Source organism: Protopterus annectens, chromosome 6.part1 (genome assembly GCF_019279795.1).
Source record: "Protopterus annectens isolate FY-2018-M chromosome 6.part1, PAN1.0, whole genome shotgun sequence".
Classification (NCBI taxonomy): domain Eukaryota; kingdom Metazoa; phylum Chordata; order Ceratodontiformes; family Protopteridae; genus Protopterus; species Protopterus annectens.
The window spans coordinates 131881481-131904137 of NC_056738.1; the positions used below are offsets into that span (position 1 = coordinate 131881481).

At 41.3% G+C, this 22657-nt stretch overlaps 1 protein-coding gene across 1 annotated transcript in view; it reads right to left on the reverse strand.

Moving 5' to 3' along the window:
• Positions 1-22657, reverse strand: part of CIR1 (corepressor interacting with RBPJ, CIR1) — an 823643-nt gene that overhangs the window by 706067 nt on the left and 94919 nt on the right. The window contains exon 3 of the mRNA XM_044075555.1: positions 12478-12551. Within this exon, the coding sequence (XP_043931490.1) occupies positions 12478-12551 (74 nt within the window). The remainder of the gene's footprint in view (positions 1-12477; positions 12552-22657) is intronic.

The following is a 22657-nucleotide window of genomic DNA, read 5'->3' on the forward strand; positions in this document are numbered from 1 at the left end:
TAACTCTGGATTTAGAATGGTTGTTCAGGAAAATACCTCTTACACTACTGTTAAGGCTAGGTGGTGATGAACTGCTAAGAGATTAGTGAAAAGAGCAGTTACATTACTGAAAGAAATGAATGGCAACACAGTCAGCAAATGAAACAAAGTTGGGCCACGAACATAGAAGAAAGAGGGTGAAACAGATGATACAAGATGGGAATACTTAAGTCAGTTGCCAAGGTACGTCACTAAATCTAGGCAATTTAGAATGCTCACCTGGAAGTGTTAACTTTGCCAGAATGAACTTGAGCTATGAAGGTTTTTCTCTCAGGTGAACCCAATGTCTGTGATACAGGGGTATGTGGAACTTGGACATATATATTCTGACCCTGCCAGAGCCTTAAAATGGAGTCTTAAGGGTTACTAGAAACATTTTGGGTAAACTAGTGGTGCCTTGCAAGCCACTGAAGCTTTTACAATATAATAAGTTAATGGACACTACAAAAATGAGAAAGTCCTATCCCACATGATATGATAGTTGTTAAAAAGCAGTACCTAGAAAATGAAAATCTAAATTTGAAATGACTGTTAATGAAGAAATATATTTCAGATGAAGTGGAAAGAGGGAGTATCAGAACAGCTTGTATTTAGATGACTGCCACAGTCTGCATATACTCAATCACACTACTCAAATGAGAGTCAAACTAACTATGGTATACATGCCAATTTGTGTCTCTTAAATATACTTTTGTTAACCCAGCACTGGCAGGTTTAATGAAAACTCTTGATGGAGTTGGGTTGCCTGTCTGAATTAAAGAATGGAATGATAACTGCAGGATGAAATTGCACCTTTCAAAACCAGATTAAAAAGACTGCAATAGCCATTGTGTGTTTAACTAACGCAAGTCTAGTGTGAAGTTAACTTAACAAAAATGACTGACAGAAACTGTTTAGCCTGTTTCTTTTTCTTTTTTGCAAATATGCTCATAGATATGTTTATTTTGGAATCTGCCTTTCATTGGCAGAATGATGCGCGTGATAAATACCTAAAGATGTGAATGCACTCCTAAAAGTGAAATCATATAAGAGCCAAGTTATCAAAGGATTTGGGAATCGTTCAAGGTGCTTTTCCTTTTGGATGTATCGTTGGAAGGTGGTGTTCGTTTCGGAGCGATCGAAGGAGTTGGGAAACTATCGTTGGAACTTAGTTTGCCCCAACGATATATCAAAAAAAACACAATCTGTGTTTTTGGACTTTGGGAGCTGTCATTTGAGCTTAGTTTAGTTGAAAAGGAATTTTGGATTTATCTTTGGGACAGTCGATGATATTTTTTAATTTGGACTCATCGAAGGACTTTGGGAGTTATTACTGAAACTTTGTTTGGTTGCAAAGGACTTTTGGAGCTATCGTTGGGGCAATCGAAGGAGCTTTTGGTTTGGAATTTATCGTTGGATGTGTTACACATGTGGAGATTTATTTTTCAGCTGTATTTTCCTTTATTCAGTTCTTGGATTACTTAAAAAAAAAAAAAAAAAAAAAGAAGAAAATGGAATCAAGGTAAGTGATTGAGGAAAAGTATTTAATGGTTAAACTGTATTTATCAAATGGTACATATGCAATTTAATATAAGTAAATTCAGAGTACTGCTTTGCTTCTTTCTTGGTTGTAATGTATATTCGGTATATTAAAATGTCATTAACTTTCATAACCGTTAGGGCTCTACTGTTTAATATTGTTAATTGTGGATTTTTCAGTTGTTATATTGGTTGTCAGTGTAGATAGTTCAGAAGATGTGGATTGTTCACTGGGTGTTGTTTTGTTTTTTACTGTTGAGAGCTTAGAAGTAGTTGGTTGGTTAATTGGTGTGGTACTTGTTGGCATGGATTTTGTTTTTTTTGTGGAGGAAAGTTGTTAGCGATGGCTTTTAATAGTTCTTCAAAGCAGTCTTTTGAATGTGATAGTTGTGTTTCATGCCACATATATTCAAACAAGATAGGAATGTAGATGGTGACGTGTAGTTCCACGCTGTTTCTTGGTTCTCCACTTTACTGAGCCTCACATTCTTTCTATATGTTGTGTATGCACTCCAGTGTCAGGGTCAACAAAATTGTAGCTGTGATCAACTTTGTCATGGCTGAAGCCAGCTTTTTCTAGTTGTTTTGTTTGGTATGCTTTCCAGGAGTCTGAGTATATAATGCTACCTTCTTTGATTTTTTTTGTATTTGGTCAAACAATATAGAGGCAGTTCTATCATGCACTTTTACTACAAACGTTTTTTCGTTTCCCTACAGATCCCTCTGAAAATCCACTGTTGAGGTAGGATACGACCGCTGTTATTTTTCCGCCAAGAAAATAAACTTTCGTCGATTTCCACTATATGCCCTGACCCTCCGATCATTTTCTTCTCTTGTTTTTCCAACTCCATGGTACATACATCCCTTAAATAACTACTCCAGTCGATAACTGTTTGGTCAGCCATATTCAATTCTTCACGACAGAAATTAATGCTAGTTAACTGCTTACAACAACAGTATATAAAACAAACAGCATAGGTTCATATAGGTTCATAGGTAAATACTAGGCTATCTGCCCTAGGGCATTTATAAGCCTAGAAAGAGTGTATTTGGCTTCTGCCTCCCTATTAGATTAGCCTACTGTGCCTCTGTAAAGTAGGTCACAGAAGGTAGCCTTTTAAGATTAGTTTACTGTGTCTCTGTCTAGCAGGGACACAGGAGAGATCCCAGGGGTGAATTTGCGATTTCCCATCCACGCGTCCAAATTTCGCTTGAAGAGGGTTAGCGAGGGGCTATGTCTAACATGAATTGGGATTCTATTCCAGAGTGAGGGGAGCCTCTGGGAAATTAATCTGTCCCTCCAGCATGTCCTATTTATTTTTGTGCTAAGGTTTAGGCCCCTGGAGCGTGTAGCTCTAAGGAACTTGGATTTTTTGAGGTGGAGCATGTCCATTAATTCTGGGTTTGACATGGCTTTGTACATCAGGCATAGATCGCCTCTGAGCAGGCGGTAAGCAACTGAGTAGAGCTGGAGTTTCCTTAGTAGAGCTGCATAGGGACATCTGTTTGTAGCCCATGATCCTCTTGGTGAGGTACTTTTGGGGTCTCTCCAGTTGCTGCAGGTGTCGGGTAAGGTACATCCCAAAAGGGGCATTGTATTCAATTATGGGCCTGATGGGTGACGAGTAGAGGGGCACAATGACCTCTCTTGATCTAGATGCGAACCCTTTCGTGATAAGGTGGGCTATATAGAAAGTCTTTCTAACCACTTTGGCAATGTGATTATCAAAGGAGAGATTACTATCTGCATTGGTCACCAAATCTCTAATTACTTCTTCCGTACTTAATGGATTACCACCTATGTGGTTATTTGTGAGCAGCTTGTTTTTCCCAAAGGGGATGACTATGCACTTTTTAGCATTTAGCCTGAGGCCGTGGCTCTGGCACCAAGCATCCGTCTCTGCGAGACCCTTTTGGAGGATGCTTGTTGTCAGCTGGAGATTCGATTATGGCCCCCAGTTTGCAGTCATCTGCAAAACTTTGTCAGCCATAATCCCCCCCCCCGTGTTAGCCTGAACCTCAGAGAAGTATACACCGAACAAGAGAGGTCCCAGAACTGAGCCCTGTGGGACGCCACTTGTAACTGGTTTGGATTCGGACATGGCACCTGCAATTCTGACCATGTGGGTTCTATCTCTGAGCCAGTTTGCAACCCATCTTGTGATACAGGGGTTGATATTTAAGCTGGTAAGCTTATTTATCATGCCTGAGTGGGGTATTGTGTCGAAGGCTTTTGCGAGGTCCAGGTAGGCTGTGTGGACTACCTTGCCCTCATCTATGGCTTTGGTAACTGTTTCAAAGAAATCAACTAGGTTTAAGAGGCAAGATCTGCCCTTAACAAAGCCGAATTGGATAGGGTCCAGTGTCTGGAGGCTCCCAATGTCTTTGTTTATGAGTTCCATGATAATACGCTCCATAGCTTTACAGACCAGACTAGTCAGGCTTATGGGGAGATAGTTTCCAAGGTCTGTTGTGGCACCACCTTTGTGGAGTGGGACCACTGTAGCTGTACGCCATTCTTTGGGTACATATCCTGTAGTAAGGCTAAGTTTGAACAGTGACTTAATGTGAGGGTTCGGTTCTTCTTGGAGCTCGTGTAAGACACAGCCTGGGACACCGTCCGGTCCCATAGATGCTTTGTTTTTTGCTTTGGAGAGGGCAGCTTTCACCTGTGCATCTGTGATGTCAGGGAGGTTACATTCAGTTGGGATAGGCGTTTGCTCCTTTGGGGGGGAAAAGGGAAAAGTTTGCGCTGAATCTGTCTGCCAGGATGTTGGCTATGTCTGTAAGTTCAGTATATTTTGTACCGTTATGCAACAATTCAGAGCATATCTGGGAGTTTCCGCCCATGTTCCTGACATAACTAAAGAAGGCCTTGTGATTATCTTTAGTGTCTAGGGCAATTTTTCTTTCGAAACTGGCCTTTGATGATTTTATGAGGGATCGAAGTTTCTTGCTAATACTGATCAGAGATGCCTTCCCTTTTTGGGATTTTGCTCTGTCATGTAGTAGTCTCCTCCAACTGTTGTATAGCTTATTTATGGCCGGGGTCCACCAGACAGGTCTCCTGTTTTTGGAGGAGTGAGTCTTGGTTTTATTTGGGATAGCGCGATCCATGCATTCCTGCAGGCGCTCATAGAATGCATTTGTAAAGGATTCTGCGGATTGGGCTGTATTATCCTCTGGCTCAGGGGCTTTGAAGGATTCCACCTCAGTCTTGAGAAGTGCAAAGTTGGCTTTTGAGAAATTCTTTACAGTGATTTCCTTGGATGGGGTGGGGACGGGATATGGATGACCAGGGAAATTTGTTTATGGTCTGATCTTACCAATGAGGGGTTTACCTCTGGTGTGGAACATAGAGTCCCCATGTTGGTGATGACTAGGTCCAATATGTTGTTCCCTCTTGTGGGAGTGGTGACCAGTTGTTCCATTGCGTTAGAGTTTATAAATTCAAGGAACCATTGGGCGAGGGTGTTTGGGCTTGAGTAGTTTTCCCAGTCAATGTTTGGGTAGTAGAAGTCACCCAATAACATAGTGTTTGGAGAGACCTTCATATTCTCCAGTGTTCTCAGGAATGCCAAGTGGGGTTCCTGTAATAGGGAGGGTGTTCTGTAGCAGGCTACAAACTGAAAGGCAGTTTTGCCCGCTGTTAGTTGCACATGGATGGTTTCAGATGCTTCGTGCAGTGCCACTAACCTGGAGGTGTAGGTATCTTTGATGAATATAGATACTCCCCCCTCCTTTTGTGCTTCGGTCCGAGTTTTGCGGCAGAAACGCATGGTAAGAGTTATAACCTGGTAGTGCTGGGCTGCTCTCAGGAGCCTTGAACCAGGTTTCTGTTACTGCACAGACATCGATTTTCTCCATACTGAGGAGAGTCTCGAGTGCGTGCATCTTAAGGTTTAGACTTCTGGCATTGAGTAGCATCACCTTTAGTTTTTTTTATCTTTGGGTTGTCTATGGAGGTGGGTTTGTCCTTTGAGCCTTGCCTAAAAAAGGCACTATGGGGGTGGCAAGAGCCTTGGCCAGTATATGAAAGCCTAAGGGTGACAGGTGCAAGCCGTCCCTAGCGAAGCAACGTGGCTTGTTGAGCATGTCATCCCAGGCTGACAGACACTGGATCCCCTTTGAATGACACCAATACTTTAGCCAATTGTTGAAACTGATCATTTTGTCTTTATACTGTGGCATCATTCTTGGTGAGGGCAAGATGCTACTCAAGGTCAGGGTCATACCAGCCTGGGTTACATGGTCAGAGTGCTCCTCTATGTCTCTTTTCATGTAGTCCAGGGAGGTACGTCTCAGGTCATTCACACCAGCATGGACAATGACGGAGTCATACTTGTACTTGCTTTGGAGTGACCCGAGTGCTTGCGTTATGTGGCGGATCCTGGCACCCGACAGGCAGCTTACAGTGACCTTCTCCTTGTTCAGTCTGGTGAGCGGGACGTCAGTGTGCCGGACAATAGAGTCCCCTATAACAAGTGTATTTGGTGTGTTGTTTGGCCTTAAGGGATGTGACTGTGAGGCACACTGATTTTGTGAGATATGTGATTTGTGGGTATTGTTGTGGGGTGGCTGTTGCTTGGATATCTGCTTAGGAGGTTTTTGCTGTTTAGGCAGATTTTTATTTAGAGCCTCCGAGTATGTTTTTGTGTGTTTATGTGTTGGGTATGCAGATGCAATAGGTCTGTGTGAGACTAGATTTGTGGTGTGGGTGGTTACCTTTTCCTCCTGACTGACTGTGCCAGTCTTGGGTTGAGAGAGCTCTGCCTCCAGTTTGGCTGTGTAACTGCATCTCTCACATGTATTAGAGTTTGTTGGAAGGAGGAGAGGGTTGTCTGTGTACATAAGGCAATTGTAACATTGCCTCAAAATTCCCAGATTCACCAGCTGGACTGGAGAGTAACCTTGAAACTGACCCTTGGACATAGCAGATTAGTATAGGGAACTGTTTTTTTACTGATCAGATTAGGGAAGGGAACTGATTTTTCACTTGATCAGGAAGGACCAATCGGGAGTCTAATACTTATGAGAAGTCAAGGAGGGAGTAGTGCTTTAGTTAGTTAGTGTTTCCTTATAAGAGCTGAGCAGGGCTTTAGAAAGAGAAGAGAGTGATTACTTTGAGAGTTTGAACAGTTCTAAGGGAAAAAGTGAAGAGCAGACTTTGTGGAGCCTGGAATAGTTTAAACCTGTTAAGGCGACGCTGCTCAGTGTGCAAAACCGCGCAAAAAGAGAGTTGTAGGGTTTTAAGAAAGAGAGATCAAGGAGTTTAGAACTGACCCAAAATGGCCAATAAAACTACAGCTTCTAGGTAGTAACCACTCCTCCAGGGACAGGCAGGCTGTTCAGTGTTAACCACTCCCACTGGTGAATACAGAGACTTCCCTTTAGCCCAAGCAAGCACTGGCCTTCTAGAAACTTCCAAACAGTTCAGAACAGCATATCTGTAACTGAACTTTCTTAACTTTCAGAAAGTGGGAAAAAAGCAAGATTTTTTTTTTTTTTTCTTTTTGTTGTAGTTTAAAGGTAGCAGAGATACACAAGCAGCAAAATAATCACAACAGTGCAATAAATGACCCCACACTTGAGTGCTAGGCCAAAATCAGGTAAAATGCAGTTATAAAAGAAATTCTACTTCCTTCAAAAAAGTTACCTTCCCGAACTCCTATATGCTGGTAGCATTTAGCAGAGTTGCATTTCAAAAATATTTGTTTTCCATAGTATAATTTCATTTCATGTCCTGAACTGCATTCCTTAAAACTGTGTATAATTCCATACTGTTGAAATAACTGAATTGCCTCCTTATCTGTCTTAGGTAAATCCCACAATCGCATTTTTCACAAAACTATGACTACAGCAATCTACTTACAGACGGTTAATAGCTATATGCCTTTTCAATAATCTGTTGACTAGAGCTTTGACAACTTTTGTATAGCACGATAAATGGAACACATACAGAGATGCTTTACTGGCATGCGTAAATAGCGGTAAAAAAGGGTCAAGCTATTTTAACATGTTCTTTTCTCTGTGTTTTCAAGTTTAAATAGTACTATAAATTAAAAATTTTATAGAAAAGACGTTATTTAGTTTTAATACCGTTAATTCCGTTTATTTAAGGAAAACACAAGCGAATACTTTTAGCTTGAAAATCTGGTTGCGTAATACGCAAGTACCAAAAATTGCTGATGGTTACTATTAAAGAGAAGAAACTGCTGAAGCACCAAAAGTAGTAAAGACTATCTGCGGCTTACACCTCTAAAGTAAGCTGTAGAGGGATCTCTACAAGGCACTTAACAGGCTGATAAAATGCCTTGGTTTTCTCAAAGTTGAAAAAGTCCAGACTATACTAAACTTCTGCAAAGAAATCTAGTGCATACTGGAAGTCAATGGTGGATACCATGGAAATTCTGGTACTTGAACTAAGATGACCTACTAAATATCGCTTAGCAAGAAGACAGTCATTCATAAGGACTGCAGTGAGTGTTACGAGGATGGAGAACATGGGGGAAACAGCAATGTGATGTTGTTTGGCCCATGTATAGGAAACTGAGTCCATGCCCAAAGTATTAAAAAAAAAAAAACCTCGCACACACCCAGTCAAGTAAAAGCTTCAGGACCTTAAATAATTTTAAGCGGTAGCCATATTAGGCCAACATTTTCATAAAGATACAATTAAGAGCCCTTTGTCAGGTCAAGTGAAAGTCGTCATATATCATGATGCTGCTCTTGACACTTTGCTTGGATCTACCAAGCAAAACACATATAATTTGTCCATGCAAATGTTCCGAACCCACCTTAACATTCCAGCATGCCTTCTCTGACAACAGAAGCATAGCAGCTTAGAAGAGAATGTTTATAGCAATAAAGAACAAGGCAATACTTACATTTGCATAACAGGCATTTCTTCAAAGTTCTCACAAGCAAAAAAAAAATATGTGTTTCATATCTAGGCATGTTTCTACACCCACCCCCAAGAAAGCAAACTATTATTTATGCCACGTGAAAAAGTTTCACTGTGTATATTCATAAGTAAGTTTCCGAACAAAAATACTGAAAAGCACTAATATTGCAAAGTGGCACACAATCTGTAAATTCTGTTACAGAAGACTGCCAATTTTTAAACTTTCCAGAAAAAGTTGAAATACAACAATTCTTCTAAGTATCTCATAAATTGAACAGCCATTATTTAGTTCTGGGCCAGACCCAATGTGCTGTTTTCTCTTAAAAGAACCTTGATTTTGCTTTGAGAAATATTTCTGCCTCACAAATTAACATTTTGTACTTGCTATTCAAGAAGGTGTTTCCCATAAATCTTGCTTTGTTCTCAGTTAAAAATACTGAAAACAATCAAAATCGAGCTTGCTACATTTACACTGGCAAATGCAACCTTTTAACTTTTATTATGGTTCCAATTTTACTCCTAAAACTTACTACAGAACCCTTCTAACGACCTCAGGAATACACGAGCACTGCTACATCTCAGAAAAGGTATCACTTTTCTTATAACTCAAGAATCCATAAATTATGATTTAAAATACAAAAGAAAGTAAGGATAATCTTAGCTGCATAGAAAATAGTGCAGATTCAGCTACAACACTTCGACTACAGAGTCTTAAGAGCCCAGAGCTACAAGCTTTCAAAGCAAGCTAGAGAAAAGGCCAGACAAACTGTGCTCTTGACAGAAGCTTCAAAATTCACAACTGAAGTAAGTTGTCTTGTACCATAACAGACCAATGAGTTCTGGGAGAGGTGAATGAAGCCCACAAAGTGGTGGTGGGGACTGTATACAGACCATTACAGCAGGTTTTGATTTGCTGTTCAGAATATGACTACTTCTGCCAGAATACTGAAGGACCAACATATGAAAGTAGTAGTGATGTGTACTACATGTTACTTTAAGACTGCATATGTTGAAATTCCATGGTCTATTTTCATGACCTATATAATGCAGGGTTAAGAAACCACAATGGGTTCACATGCACTACTCTGCGCAAGGAATGTAGAAAAATAGAACTATGTGTTGCACCTCCAGATGTTACATTGGTAATTATAACATATACAACAGAAATACAGAACATATACGTATTTGTTGTATAAATCCATTTATCTACAAGTAATTAAAATGATACCTAAGGAGTAGCAACTTTTTCCCACCCCAAAGTGCGCCATGACAGGCAAGGGAATGTGAATTATACTATTCTAGAAACTGGGAAAGTAAGTTGTTTGGCAGTACCATAAAACAGTGTTTTTACATCTTACCAAAGATTAACAAGGACATTAGATCTCCACTGAGAGACAAATGGTCACTGGAAAAGGGTAACTTACTGAAGCCCTCTCTGATTTTTTAGCAGAACATATTTTTCCATTGTTATCTTATATTAGAGCACGGCTGAATAATTCTACAAATTTCTTTACACTTAATGAATTAAATACAGGTGGAGGATAATTATTTTCTTGCACCCTGGATGCGAGGGCTTTGTATGCAAGCATCCATCATTGGCGGGGCTTGAAGCATTGCAGTTTTGCTTGAGACCCAATATATGTGTCCCAGGCTAGAACACTTTCTTGCCGTGTTTATCAGAATACAAGTTAACCAAAAATGTTTTTTTATCTTGGTTCACAGTGTTATTTCCAGGGAAGGGGAATAGCAATTTGGGCTTCTTTTGCCCCTATTACGCCTTTTAATGGCATGTTTTGAAGAAAGCATGATTAATGATACTGCACATAATTTGTTTATATATAGAACTGAAATATGGCAAATTTTTTTTGTATGCTGGCTTATCTGGAAATCAGCTGTTCTAGATCTACAAGAATCTGTTCAATATCTTAATGTGAACAAATGGGAGGTGGAGTTTACTGAAAACCTTTGGTTCACAGTCCATTTCCCTTATGCACTGAGAACTAGCCCTTCTGTATAAAGTCTCTGAAAACTATCAGCAGTTGCCACCTACCGCATTTTTTAACTTTTTTTTTTTAAATTAAACACAGTCACAGTTTTGCCATGTCAAAATAATTTGCTCTAACCATACGGATTATAACTTTTTGGCAAATGATCTTAGCCAACATATTTTACAGACAGAGATACAAGAAATGTGCCATAAGGCATGTTCTGAAGCTGATGCTCAGGACGGGAACATCTTGATACAACATAAATAGTGTTCTGTAAAATCAAAATACAAGACCCCTTTGGTAACAATATGGGGTGGTTTATGAATATTATAAACAAACATTGGGACATTTTGTGTAACAAAGTTTTGGAGGACCTTTTGCCTAACGTGTAGTCTCTCATTGTAGGTGCAAAACTGGAAGGCAGATTTTAGGTAGGAAGAGTGAGCTCCTTGCAAAGTTACTTTCCTCAGTGCATATTATTGGGCAACAGAATGTGGGTTCCTTCCTATGTGGGAATTGTAGGTTTTGTCCTAAGGACTTAGTACCAAGTACTTTTCTAATGCAAATTTTAGAAAGTAATACCAATTAAAACATCTGATTACTTGTAGTACTTCTTGAATTATTAATATGGTGTTTTGTTTGTGGATGCCTTTTACACAGACAAAACATCAATATCTTTAAAAAATGTATTGGGGGCACATTTAAGTGACTTTCAATGTAAACTTATATCTAATACTTTATATAAGCACACTTTAAGTGTGCTAGATTTACTTTTATAGCAACTGACAAAATGAACTTGAGCTGATAATATACATCTTGATAAAATTCAGATAGAGAGCATATGTGGACTGCACAACTGGGTGCCCTTTTTATCCAAGGCTAAATGAATATTAGAATTAATGTGTTTTATATACCATTAGAAGTTTTTTTATTTTATTTTAATGTTTCATTTATAGCAGCTTCCCCTCAAATGGGTTTTAACTTTGTCTCACCAGTTTACATATACATGCCGCCAAGTGCTTGTTAGATTAACTGAAGAAGGCTGGGCTATCTGCTAAAACCAGTGTTTTTGCCGGTGCTAGGCCTCTTCCAGCTTCTTTCTTGAATTCCTTGTCTCCACATTTGCCATAATAAATGGTTTTGGATTGATTCTACTTGGGGGTGTGGTTTTCTTTTTTGTTCAGTACCATAAAACTACCATTAAAGCTATTTTAGAGATCAAAGTCATTATAAGGGCATTGGATGAGAAGGAAAAAATGCACTACCAGGAAGTTTTCATACTAATGTCCGCTGGGCAAATGCAGAACAGCAGTTGCATGGTCTATTAGGATGCCAGAAAAGTGGTACATAAAGCATTTGCTGCCATCAAGGAGACCAGAAAGAAGATGGGATAAAAGAACATGTCTATCAGAATGCATAAATATAACGCCTGCTCAAGCAAGTAGTAGTAATTTTGTGTGTGTGTTATATATATATATATATATATATATACATATATAAACACACACACAAGCTTGGAGGCATAGGAGGGTGGTGTTTACAGATGCGTGATTCTTTGCAACACAGACAAAATCCTCGTTTACATTCACAAGCCAAAGCCTGGTCATTTCAGCCAAGACATGCAATATGACTTCACCTTTCCACTCTAAAATAAACACACTGTGGGGATGAGCATTTACAGATCACATAATTCTGTCTCTTGCTCAAATACAGATAAATGGAATAATCCATTCTCAATATAAAGAATCATCTACTCCAAATGGAGAAGCATATTTATTTGAATATTTCAGCCTAAGTGGCTTTGCCTAATCCATCAAGACATAGCATAAACACAAGATTTTGAAATATACTTAATAGTTTTGCTGTACCTCCTAAAACGAAACATTACATGGGTCATAACTTTACATAAAAGTAGCATATAAAACAAGAATCAATGTGTTTCAGCTTTACAAAGACTCCAGATCAAAATGCACACTAAAATATTAAAGTCTGGCAATGTCAATTATTAGGAAAAAAGAAAATACATACCTTTTTTCACTCCTGCAGGAGCCTCATACATAAAATTTAGACCATTTTTGACACGCTCATCTCCCATTAACAGCCTAAAGAAAAAAAAAAAAGTTTCCTTTAGCTGTACTAATTCATGTGACACATTGAAAATTACTCAGTAAAGAACATGAAGGACATTTTTTTTTTATTTTTCTCATTAGGCCTTAATACAGAAATCTTTTGTCATTTCCTTTACTTTAAAAGTAATTGACCCTGAATCCTGATGTGTTCGCACATAATAAAATGTCTGAACAGAACCCATGAAGTCTAGTCTATTGTATCCCGACTAGACGAGCAACATGGTATCAGAACCGGGATTCCAGAGAAGGATATTCGGAGCTATAAGATGCAGAGATAATAGTGAAGGTAAACTAAGAGAAACAAGCATGAAAGAAAGACAAAAAAAGAATCAAAGATAATGAAAACTTGCACGAACAATTTATTTTATAAGAAAGATAAAACGGAGCACTACAAGGGCACAAAAGTACAGTTTTGTACCTACCATAAATGTAGATGTTCGAAGATCCACATTGCTGCAGTCCTTACATATGGGTAATCCGCTGTCCTCGGTCGGCCCGAATACCAAAGTATTAGGCTGACGTCGGTCATGGGCGCTCAGATCTGACATCAGAGCGTCAGGATATTAAAGCGCATGACTGACGTCATATCCTCAGTCTTTTCTTGCCCCAGATGTCAGAAGGCCCTAAAAAGAAAGGCCACAGCCAAAAATAGAATACTTCCCAAAAGGCATGTACAAATAACAGCTACCACCCAAACCATACAACCATTCCAAACTACAGAGGGGAAGGAGGGATGAATTGACTGCAGCAATGTGGATCTTCGAACATCTACATTTATGGTAGGTACAAAACTGTACTATGTTCTTCATCTCACATTGCTGCAGTCCTTACATATGGGTAGAATCCCAAAGCAGAGGTAAAGGGAGGCTGGCAAAATCATAAAGCATTGGGAGCTGCCAAAATGCCCTGTAAGATTGCAGTGGCAAATCCAGCCCTAGATTTGGAATAAAGAGGAAGGTGGTAATGTTTAGAAAAAGTATGCACTGAACTCCAAGTAGCTGCTTCCAAAATGTCTTTAGTAGCTACTCCCCTTAAAAAAGCTGTAGAAGTGGCAGTAGCTCTAGTGGAGTGAGGTCTGATTCCAGCCGGAATCTCCTTACCATGATGAGAATAACAAAAAGCAATACAAAAGCCAATCCACTTAGAAATAGTTTGTTTTGAAACAGGTTTCCCCTGAGAACCCAAAGCAAAAGAAACAAACAACTGCTGAGACTGTCTGAACCCTTTAGTCCTGCTCAAATAATAAGGCAACTGCCTGTGAATATCCAAAGTGTGCACAATTTTCTCCCCTTTATTTTGGGGATCTGCATAAAAAGTAGGCAAATGAATTGATTGGTTCAAGGCCACATTTGAAACCACTTTAGGCATAAAAGTAGGATTAGTACGCAGAGATACACTATCCTTATGAAAAATTAGGAAGGGTTCAACTGCCATAAGAGCCTGTAATTCAGAAACCCTTCTAGCAGACGTAATGGCCAACAAAAAAGCAGTCTTCCAAGACAAAACTTTAACTCAGCAGTAGCTGCAGGTTCAAAAGGAGGTAAAGTAAGTTTTTCCAACACAAAATTGAGATCCCAGGCAGGAGTAGGAGCTCTACGTGGGGGTCTTATGTTCTTTGCCCCTCTAAGAAATTGCTTAAACAAAGGATGAGAGAAAAATGGAGGGTCACAGTCATAGTGAGCAGAAATGGCTGCAGCATGAACTTTTATAGAGGAGAAAGACAAACCCTTGTCTAATAATTCTGTAAGATATTGAAGAGAAACACTTAAATCAGGCCTGGAAACATCAAAGCCCTTTGTTTTGCGCCAAATTAAAAATCTCCTCCATTTATCAGCATAAACTTTCCTTGTACTAGGCCTACTGGCCACCAAAATAACATTCAAAACTTGTTGTGGAAGCTGCGACCCTCCAGGTTCTAGAACAGAATATGCCAGGCTATTAGATGCAGGGACTGAATCCTGACATTGAGGAAATGATTGCCCTCCTGTGACAAAAGGTGCGGAATCGAAGGCAAAGGCCATGGAGGCTCCCGTACTAAACTCCTCAGCAGAGGGTACCAGTGCTGTCGAGGCCAATCTGGAGCTATTAGTATCATGGAAGGCTGGTCTTGTCTGACTTTCAAGAGTACCTTGGGGAGGAGAGGCAGAGGCGGAAAGGCATAGACGTGAAGATTGCTCCAACTGAATGACAGAGCATCCACTTTCCAAGCTGTGGGATGAAACATTTTTGTGCAAAACTTTGGCAACTGGAAATTTAGTGGAGAAGTGAACAGATCTATTGTCTGGAGTTCCCCATATCACTGTCAATTTTCGAAATACATGAGGATCCAATTTCTACTCGTGGGGATCCACTACCTGTCTGCTCAAAACATCTGCTAAGGAGTTCTGTGCTCCTGGTAGAAATCTTGCCTGAAGATTGAGGTGTAAACTGAGAGCAGTCTCCCACAAAATCATTGCTTGCCTGCAAAGAGGGTACGAATGGGTTCCCCCTTGCTTGTTGATGTACCACATGACAGTTGTGTTGTCTGTTAGAATCAACACTTGCCCTGGGTGAAGTAAATCCTTGAAAGCCATTAATGCAAATTGGACTGCTAACATCTCCTTCAAGTTGATATGTAAATGTTGAAGTCTGGCAGGCCACGTGTCTTGCACCCATTTTCCATTGAGGTGTGCTCCCCAAGCCTTGTCCGAGGCATCTGTCGTTAAAATCTGACTCGCCTCTGGTCGGGTCACAGAGAGTCCCTTGTTTAGGTGACATTCCTGAGCCCACCACAAAAATTCCTTTTGAATGCAAGGTATTATTTGAATGACAGTGTCCAGATCTTGGCAGTGTTGTGTCCATACATTTTTGAGATACCATTGTAGCTTCCTCATATGCAGTTTGGCATTGGGAAGCACCAGAATACAAGATGCCATGAACCCCAAGGCTTGAAGGACTGTCCTTGCAGTCAGCCTGGACCATAGAGACAATTGATGGAAGTAAAGAGTAAGGTTCTTTTGCTTGTCCGGAGTCAAAAAGGCCATCTGGGAAGCTGTATTCAGTCTCACACCCAGAAAGCACATTTCCTGAGAGGGTACTAGACTGGACTTTGTTTCGTTCACAGAATACCCTAGGCACCTTAACACTGCCATCACATACTGTAGATGATGAAGAAGTTCGTACTTGTCTTGAGCAAGAATCAGGCAATCATCCAAATAAGGATAAATCTGTATTCCTCTTAACTGTAAGAAGGCCATCACTGGAGCCAGAACCTTTGTGAACACCCTGGGTGCAGTAGATAAGCCAAAGGGCAATGCAGAGAACTGATAATGTAAAGTCCCAGCCAGAAAACGCAGGTACCTCCTGCAACTGGGCCTGATAGGAACATGAAGATAAGCCTCTTTGAGATCCAGAGTTACCATCCAGTGATCTTTGCCCAACAGAGGTAGAAGTTGTTGCAACGTCAACATTTTGAATTTTGGAATGTCTAGGTATGTGTTGAGAATAGATAAATCCAAAATTGGTCTCCAAGTGTTTCCTTTCTTTGGTACTAGAAACAGGCGAGAATAAAATCCTAGGCCCACTTCTGACAGAGGGACCTGCTGTATAGCCCCCATTTGAAGAAGTAAGGAAATTTGCTTGTGAGCCTCTACCCTTTGCTGAGGAGGAACGTCTGGCATGCCTTTGAAAGGAGGCAATGTATGGAAATAAAACTTGTAGCCTCGGTCTATAATGTCCAACACCCATTTGTCCTGGGTGACTAAAAGCCAGTTTTGCTTGAAGAGTGCCAACTTTCCTCCCAAAGGAGCTGCCAGACAGGAAGAATCTGGCAGCTGAAAATGCAGGTCATTGGGCCTGTTTACGAAAGGACTGGCCCCTGCCCTCACCTGTAGATTGTGCAGGTGAACTCCACGTCCTAGGCCTGAAAGTACTCTGAGCTCTGCTCCTACCACGTCTAGATCTACCCCTAGACTGTGAATCAGAAGAAGGATAAGCCCATCCCTTAGTAGGCCAACTCCTGCTAAACTTAGGAGGCTGCACCTGCAAAAAATCTTTAACAGTCTGCATAGACTTAGCCTTGTCTTCCATTTTCTTCAAGACAGATTCCACAGGAGAACCAAACAAAACTTCAGACTGTAAAGGAGCATCCAAAATTCTAGTTTTAACATGCTCTGACAAATACTGATCCTTAAGCCAGGCGTGCCTGCGAATAACTGAACCAGTGGCAGCCACCCTGGAAGAAGCCTGTAAAGCATCGAAACCACACTGCAAAGAATGCTTACCCACCTGTTCAGAGGCATGTACCAAATCCTGTAATTCTTTACACTCTATGCCCTCTGCTAAAGCATCCACTTTAGATTTTAGTTGAGTAAGAAGAAAGTTCTGATACTTCAACATATGAAACTGGCAATTCAAAGCCCTCATTGCTAAAGTGGAAGAGGTATACACTTTCTTACCCCATCTATCCAAAGCTCTAGCATCTTTATCAATAGGAACTGGATTCTTTACAACAGAAGCCCTGACACCCTTAGGTCCCTGGCTAATAGTTTCTGGGTCAGCCCTTGGACTCTTATACAGATATTTATGAGCCTCAGGCACTCTGTAATACCTGTCTGGCTTAACTGGTGCAGGAGGCAGAGAGTCTGGATTAAGGGAAGCCTCGGAAAAAACGTCTTGAACAACATCCAAAACAGGAGGTATAGCCAAGGGCCTATGTTGTGGTAAAAACAAAAATTCCCTAAGCCTCTTTCGGGAATCTGAGAAATCCTGACCTTCCCATTTAAAATGTTCCCTCATGGAATGCAGGGTTTCTGAAAAAGAAAAATCCTCTGGAGGAGAAGCAGAAGGAGTGGAATCCTCTGCCTGAATCAGAATAAGGAGGAAAATCCAGAATGTCTTCAGCCAAGACTCTGAGTAATCTGAAGCCTGCTCTAAACTTTCCACCTCTGGCTCCACCCTAGGCCTCTTATCAGGAGGGGGCATAGAACCTCTGATTAAAGAAATCAAATCTTCTGCCATTTTAAGCATGTGTTTTTTAGGCACAGAACCTGCAGAACTAGGACTGACACCCGTGGAAGGCAAACCAGGCCTGCCTTTAGAAGGAGCCTTAGAGACAGAAGGAGAAGGCCTAACCACCTTAGGCAAGGAAGGGAGAACAGCAACCTGAGAGGCCCCTCAGCCTGACCTGACTCCTGAGAGGCCACATCCTGCAAAATTAAAGCCTCCCCCTGAGACTCAACTGAAACCTCGGCTGGATCCACAGATTCCACCGTAGTTTCTAAAGAGCCGGCGTCCGGAACGGACGACTCATCTTGTCTGGACTTTAAAGATTTGTCTTTGCGCTTCTTAGCGGGCGTCGGAGGATCCGACGGCATATTATAATTACACCGCTTACCGAAGATAAGCCTAGCGCAATCTAACCTATGTTTAATGGTGCACTTATTAAACCTAGCACAAAAGCGACACCCAACTACGTCGTGCTCAGGTCCCAAACAAGGAATACAAAGAGAATGGTAATCCCTATGCGGTATCTGTTTCCCACAAGAAATACAATTATTCACTTTTTCTGACATCCGGAATTAACTGAGGCAAGAAAAAACAAAAATATTCCCCAACGGGGTACTTAGCCCAACTTGGTTTCGGTCTGAAACTCAGAATACGAAAATTTCAGAACGCCGAACGGCACTTGCAAACGCTGCTTCTGCATCGGACCATGCGGCAAAAAAGACTGAGGATATGACATCGGTCATGCGCTTTAATACCCTGACGCTCCGATGTCAGATCTGAGCGCCCATGACCGACGTCAGCCTAATACTTTGGTATTCGGGCCGACCGAGGACAGCGGATTACCCATATGTAAGGACTGCAGCAATGTGAGATGAAGAACATCTGCATTATTAAACAAGTGAGTGGCACGAAAGATTTATTAACTAAACAAAATGTTTAAGATTAAGATATTTAATAACATGACTGTCAGAAAAGCACACAAGAGATTTGAAATTACCTCGGAAAAGCACAAATAGTAAGTGTAACGTAAAACGGGCATGTTTAGAGTAAAGCGAGCACAAGAAAAGTACAATCGGCATGAAAAGAGATTAAATGAGCAAAACGAATATAATAAGGGCAAAAAGGACACAGTGGGCAGGATTCACAAAACCTCAGTGTAAGAGTTAGCAAGTCTTACACGGAGGCTGCATTTAAACGGTGTGATGTCAGCATGCCATGCATATTCATGAGGGCATGCTGAATCACAACCTAGGCTAACACGGTCCGTGTAGCAAAGTAGGGGGCGTGTCCGCACGGCGAGTCCTGCAAAGGGACACGCCCCCAGAAGAATCACAGTCCCAAAAGGAAACTCCCACGAGCGAGTCCGCGGAAATGTCAAGAAACACAACACCACACATGCCCCCACAGACTATAAACCCAACTGTAATGTAAAACGTAAAAATTAACAGTTTAATTTTTTTTTTTATAATTTCAAAAATGTTTGCCCGTAATTGCGCTCATTTGCGCGGGTGTGCCCTTCGCTCAGCCACAGTTAGCAGTCATTGAAAAAGCATACAAGATCTAAATATGCAAATTAAGCCATGTAGCAATAGCGTAGTGGTAGAGACGTCTGCCAAAGAGGAGGTAGTCACGGTTCGAGCCCCAACAGCATAATTTTTTATTTTTAGTGAAATAAGCACGAAACAATCCCGACATATATATACATATATATAACTATAATTTAAGTAAAACGTAATTAAATGGGCCATGTATTTTAAAGAAATCTGATACAATAAAAAAAAAAAAATTATAAGTGCCCATAGCTGAGCAATGCTCTAACAAGCTGAGTATGACTGCCCGCAGGTGACCAGTGGTTTAACAGGTGTAATATGCGTGCCCGGAGTTGAGCAGCGCTTTAACACGCTGAAACTGTGTGCCTGTAGTTGAGCAACATTTCTCATAGCGTAATATGCGTGCTCATAGCCAAATAACGCGTTAAACAGTGTAACCCGTTTGCGCGGAGCTGCGCAGCATGCCAACCGGCTTACCGGCGGGCAATGTTGAGCAACCTGTATCAAAGCCGCCTTTACACAGACACACCTCCTAGCCTGTCTAGACAGCAGTAAAATAAAAAAAAAGCAATGCCCAGGCTCGAACCCAGGATACTGTGCATCATAGTCAAAGTACTGAACCACTAAGCCATGACAGCTGTACTGAAAAATGCAGTATTAGCATATATATAGGAATGAATGGAAATAGAAGCATGACAAAGCAGGTTTTTTTAAGCTGATACAATTCCAAAATGGCCAATCACAGAGAAGTGCGGGAAAAACGGCATATATAAGCCCCATAGGCGGGAATACACAGCATAACTGATTGTGGAACCTATTTGCAGTCAGGATGGATGGTGTAGGAGAGGGTAGTCACTTCCGAGCACAGAGGTGGGGTGTTGAGGAGTCCAAAAATATGGTTTGGCTCCTAGTCCACGATCATGAGGCTCAACTCATGCAGGGCCAGGTTCTGTGGGGAGCGTACAAGGCAGAGGCATGGAACTGGTTGGCACATGATCTCACCAGTGCCACAGGCATACCAAGGACTGGTGAACAGGTCCGTCACCACCATGCGGACCTGAAGAGACGAAAGCAGGACCAACTGAACCGTTGGATCTAGGAGGCCCAGCAAATGCCCAACGCCCCACTACTGAGTAAGTATCCATGTAATTATGTATGTAAGGAATTATCCTAGCTGATATTATGGAGATGTATGTTCCAATATTACTTCATTTATATTACAGCTGCAGGTGTGCGTTCTGCGAATCGGCGAGCCTATGGTGATAGGCTGGAGCAGTTGCGCCACCAGGCAGGTTAGTAATTATTTTTCTGTAATTGTTATACAATATAAGTGAGACAGCTTGTAAAAGAGTTCAGTGTAGTTACATATTAATAAAGTTCAAATAACACTAGAAGAAAGATTCTGCTAGTACTGTATGATTAGATAAGTGATGCAGCCTGTAATCCAGAAATAAAAATTAAACAAGTCTGAAATAGAGATTTCCCACCTGTATTGTAATATCAGATAACCTGCTGCAGCCTGAAAATTAGTGGTAAACAAGCTAAAGACAATAGACATGTGTCAAATACATCCCCTTTGAAAATCTGCCATATGAAACAAGTGAGTCTGTTGGAAAGGATTGTTGTAACCAAGTATGACATGTTAATAACGCCTAGAATAAAGTACCATCTTGAATTGTAAAAATAAAACAGGTGACAGTGTGAGAAAGAGGTATGAATCGACCAAGAAAGCTGTTGTAACTTCTGAATAAAGTATACTGCAGTCAGTACATAATGAAATGAATGAGACAGCCACAACCAAACAGTGAAATGTTTGTAATAAAGTACTGAAGCTGGAATGTGTCTGTCCCACAATTTGGATATGTTGCTGTACCCTTGCAATATGGAGATAGTATGGTTGTATGAAATAATGAACATCCACAGTTGTCTAGAGCCATATAAATCAAATGTAGCAGGATGCTGTACCTGAACACAGCCAGATATGAACGTGTATGAATAAAAATGCAATGTATATTAATGTAGCAGTAACAGTCCCATCACCAACATTCCTAAGGTTACATATAGGAAACTGTACTAAGACCTGTAGGGTAAATATATCTGCAGCTACTAGAGATGTACAGCATATGTATAGGTAGTTGAAGTTGTTAATGAAATATTTCTTCACCCTACCCTATATTCACAAATAATGCCATTCCACAACAAACTGGGTATGTGTATTCACAATTAATTCCTATGGACATTTGTCCTGTTGGTTCAAACATATTTGCACGTACGTTGATGCATGTGCCCTGTTCACATATCCAAACCTGATGGCCTGTTGCCATCAATCAACCCTGCATGCTGTTGGATTGTGTACTGTTGTTCAAAATATGCATGTGTTATGCTTGCTGTTCAATGTTTGGAATTCATGGGTGTTTGGTTAATGGGAATACTGTTGCATGCTGTTACAACTAATTTTGAATGGTATTGTTTGTTACTAACCCAAAATGTCATAAAATATTGTTAAACATAGGACAACAGGGAAGGCGGGTTCCAGCGGACCCACCTTTCCCACCTCAGCTGGTGAGTGCACCTGGCACTAGTGCCCAGGCCGGAACCTCCTCCGGTGGCCCTGTGCCACCTACGGGTGGAAGCGCTGCAGGGGATGGGGCTCGTCCCCCCTCTGCAAGCGTGGCCGGAGGAGACCGTCCACTCACCCTCCAAAGTGTCCGGTCTGTGGTGCGTAGCGAGATCAGGCATTCTGTGCTTGAACCCCTACACCAGCTTGAGGCTCGGGTGGCGCAACTCACGGGTGTGCCTGCTGCCCGTCCTACACAGACCCCAGCACAGCCCTGTCCTGGGCTGTGAAGGCGCAGTGGCAACTGCCCATGGGTGGGGATCTCAGTTCCACTGTTGCCATCTGTGGGCTCATGGGCTCGCGATATCCAAACATCCGTCCCCATCAACTGTGTTTCCCCCCCACGTGTCATACTCCGCCCCTGTATGCGTCTTGTTTGTCTTGTCTGTTAACCTCCCCTACCTACCTGCCCAAATATACCTACTTCCTGTACCTCACATTCCACTCTAACCTGAAAAAAAAATAAAAAAGGGCACTCTGTTCCTGCAAAAAAATTACGCCCCATACATAGCTGCCCATTTTGCAGACATGTCTGCTGGACATGTGAACTGGTAATTACAACTGGCTGTACAACATATTTTGTTGTCCTCACCCCTCTCGCAGGGGTGGAAGGTTTCAAATTTTACACCAAATTACATACATATGCACAGCTGTTGCTGATAAAGAAATGGGCAGCTATGGGCCTTTCCTACATCCTTCCTGCAAATCCCGAGCTTGTTTTCCTACTGTCCTACCCTCTTTGTGCCCCCTTTTTCACCACTTTCCTATCTCTCCATTTTCTTTTCTTTAAAGAAATTAGCGCGGGTGTGTGCAAGAGTAAGCACTTATAAGCAGTAGTAAGCGGCTGTGCGCTTGTGTGCGCTTAGCTAAGCGTGTGTGTGCGAAGCTAAGCGACAGAGCGCATGCGTGAGCTCTGCGCAAACCAG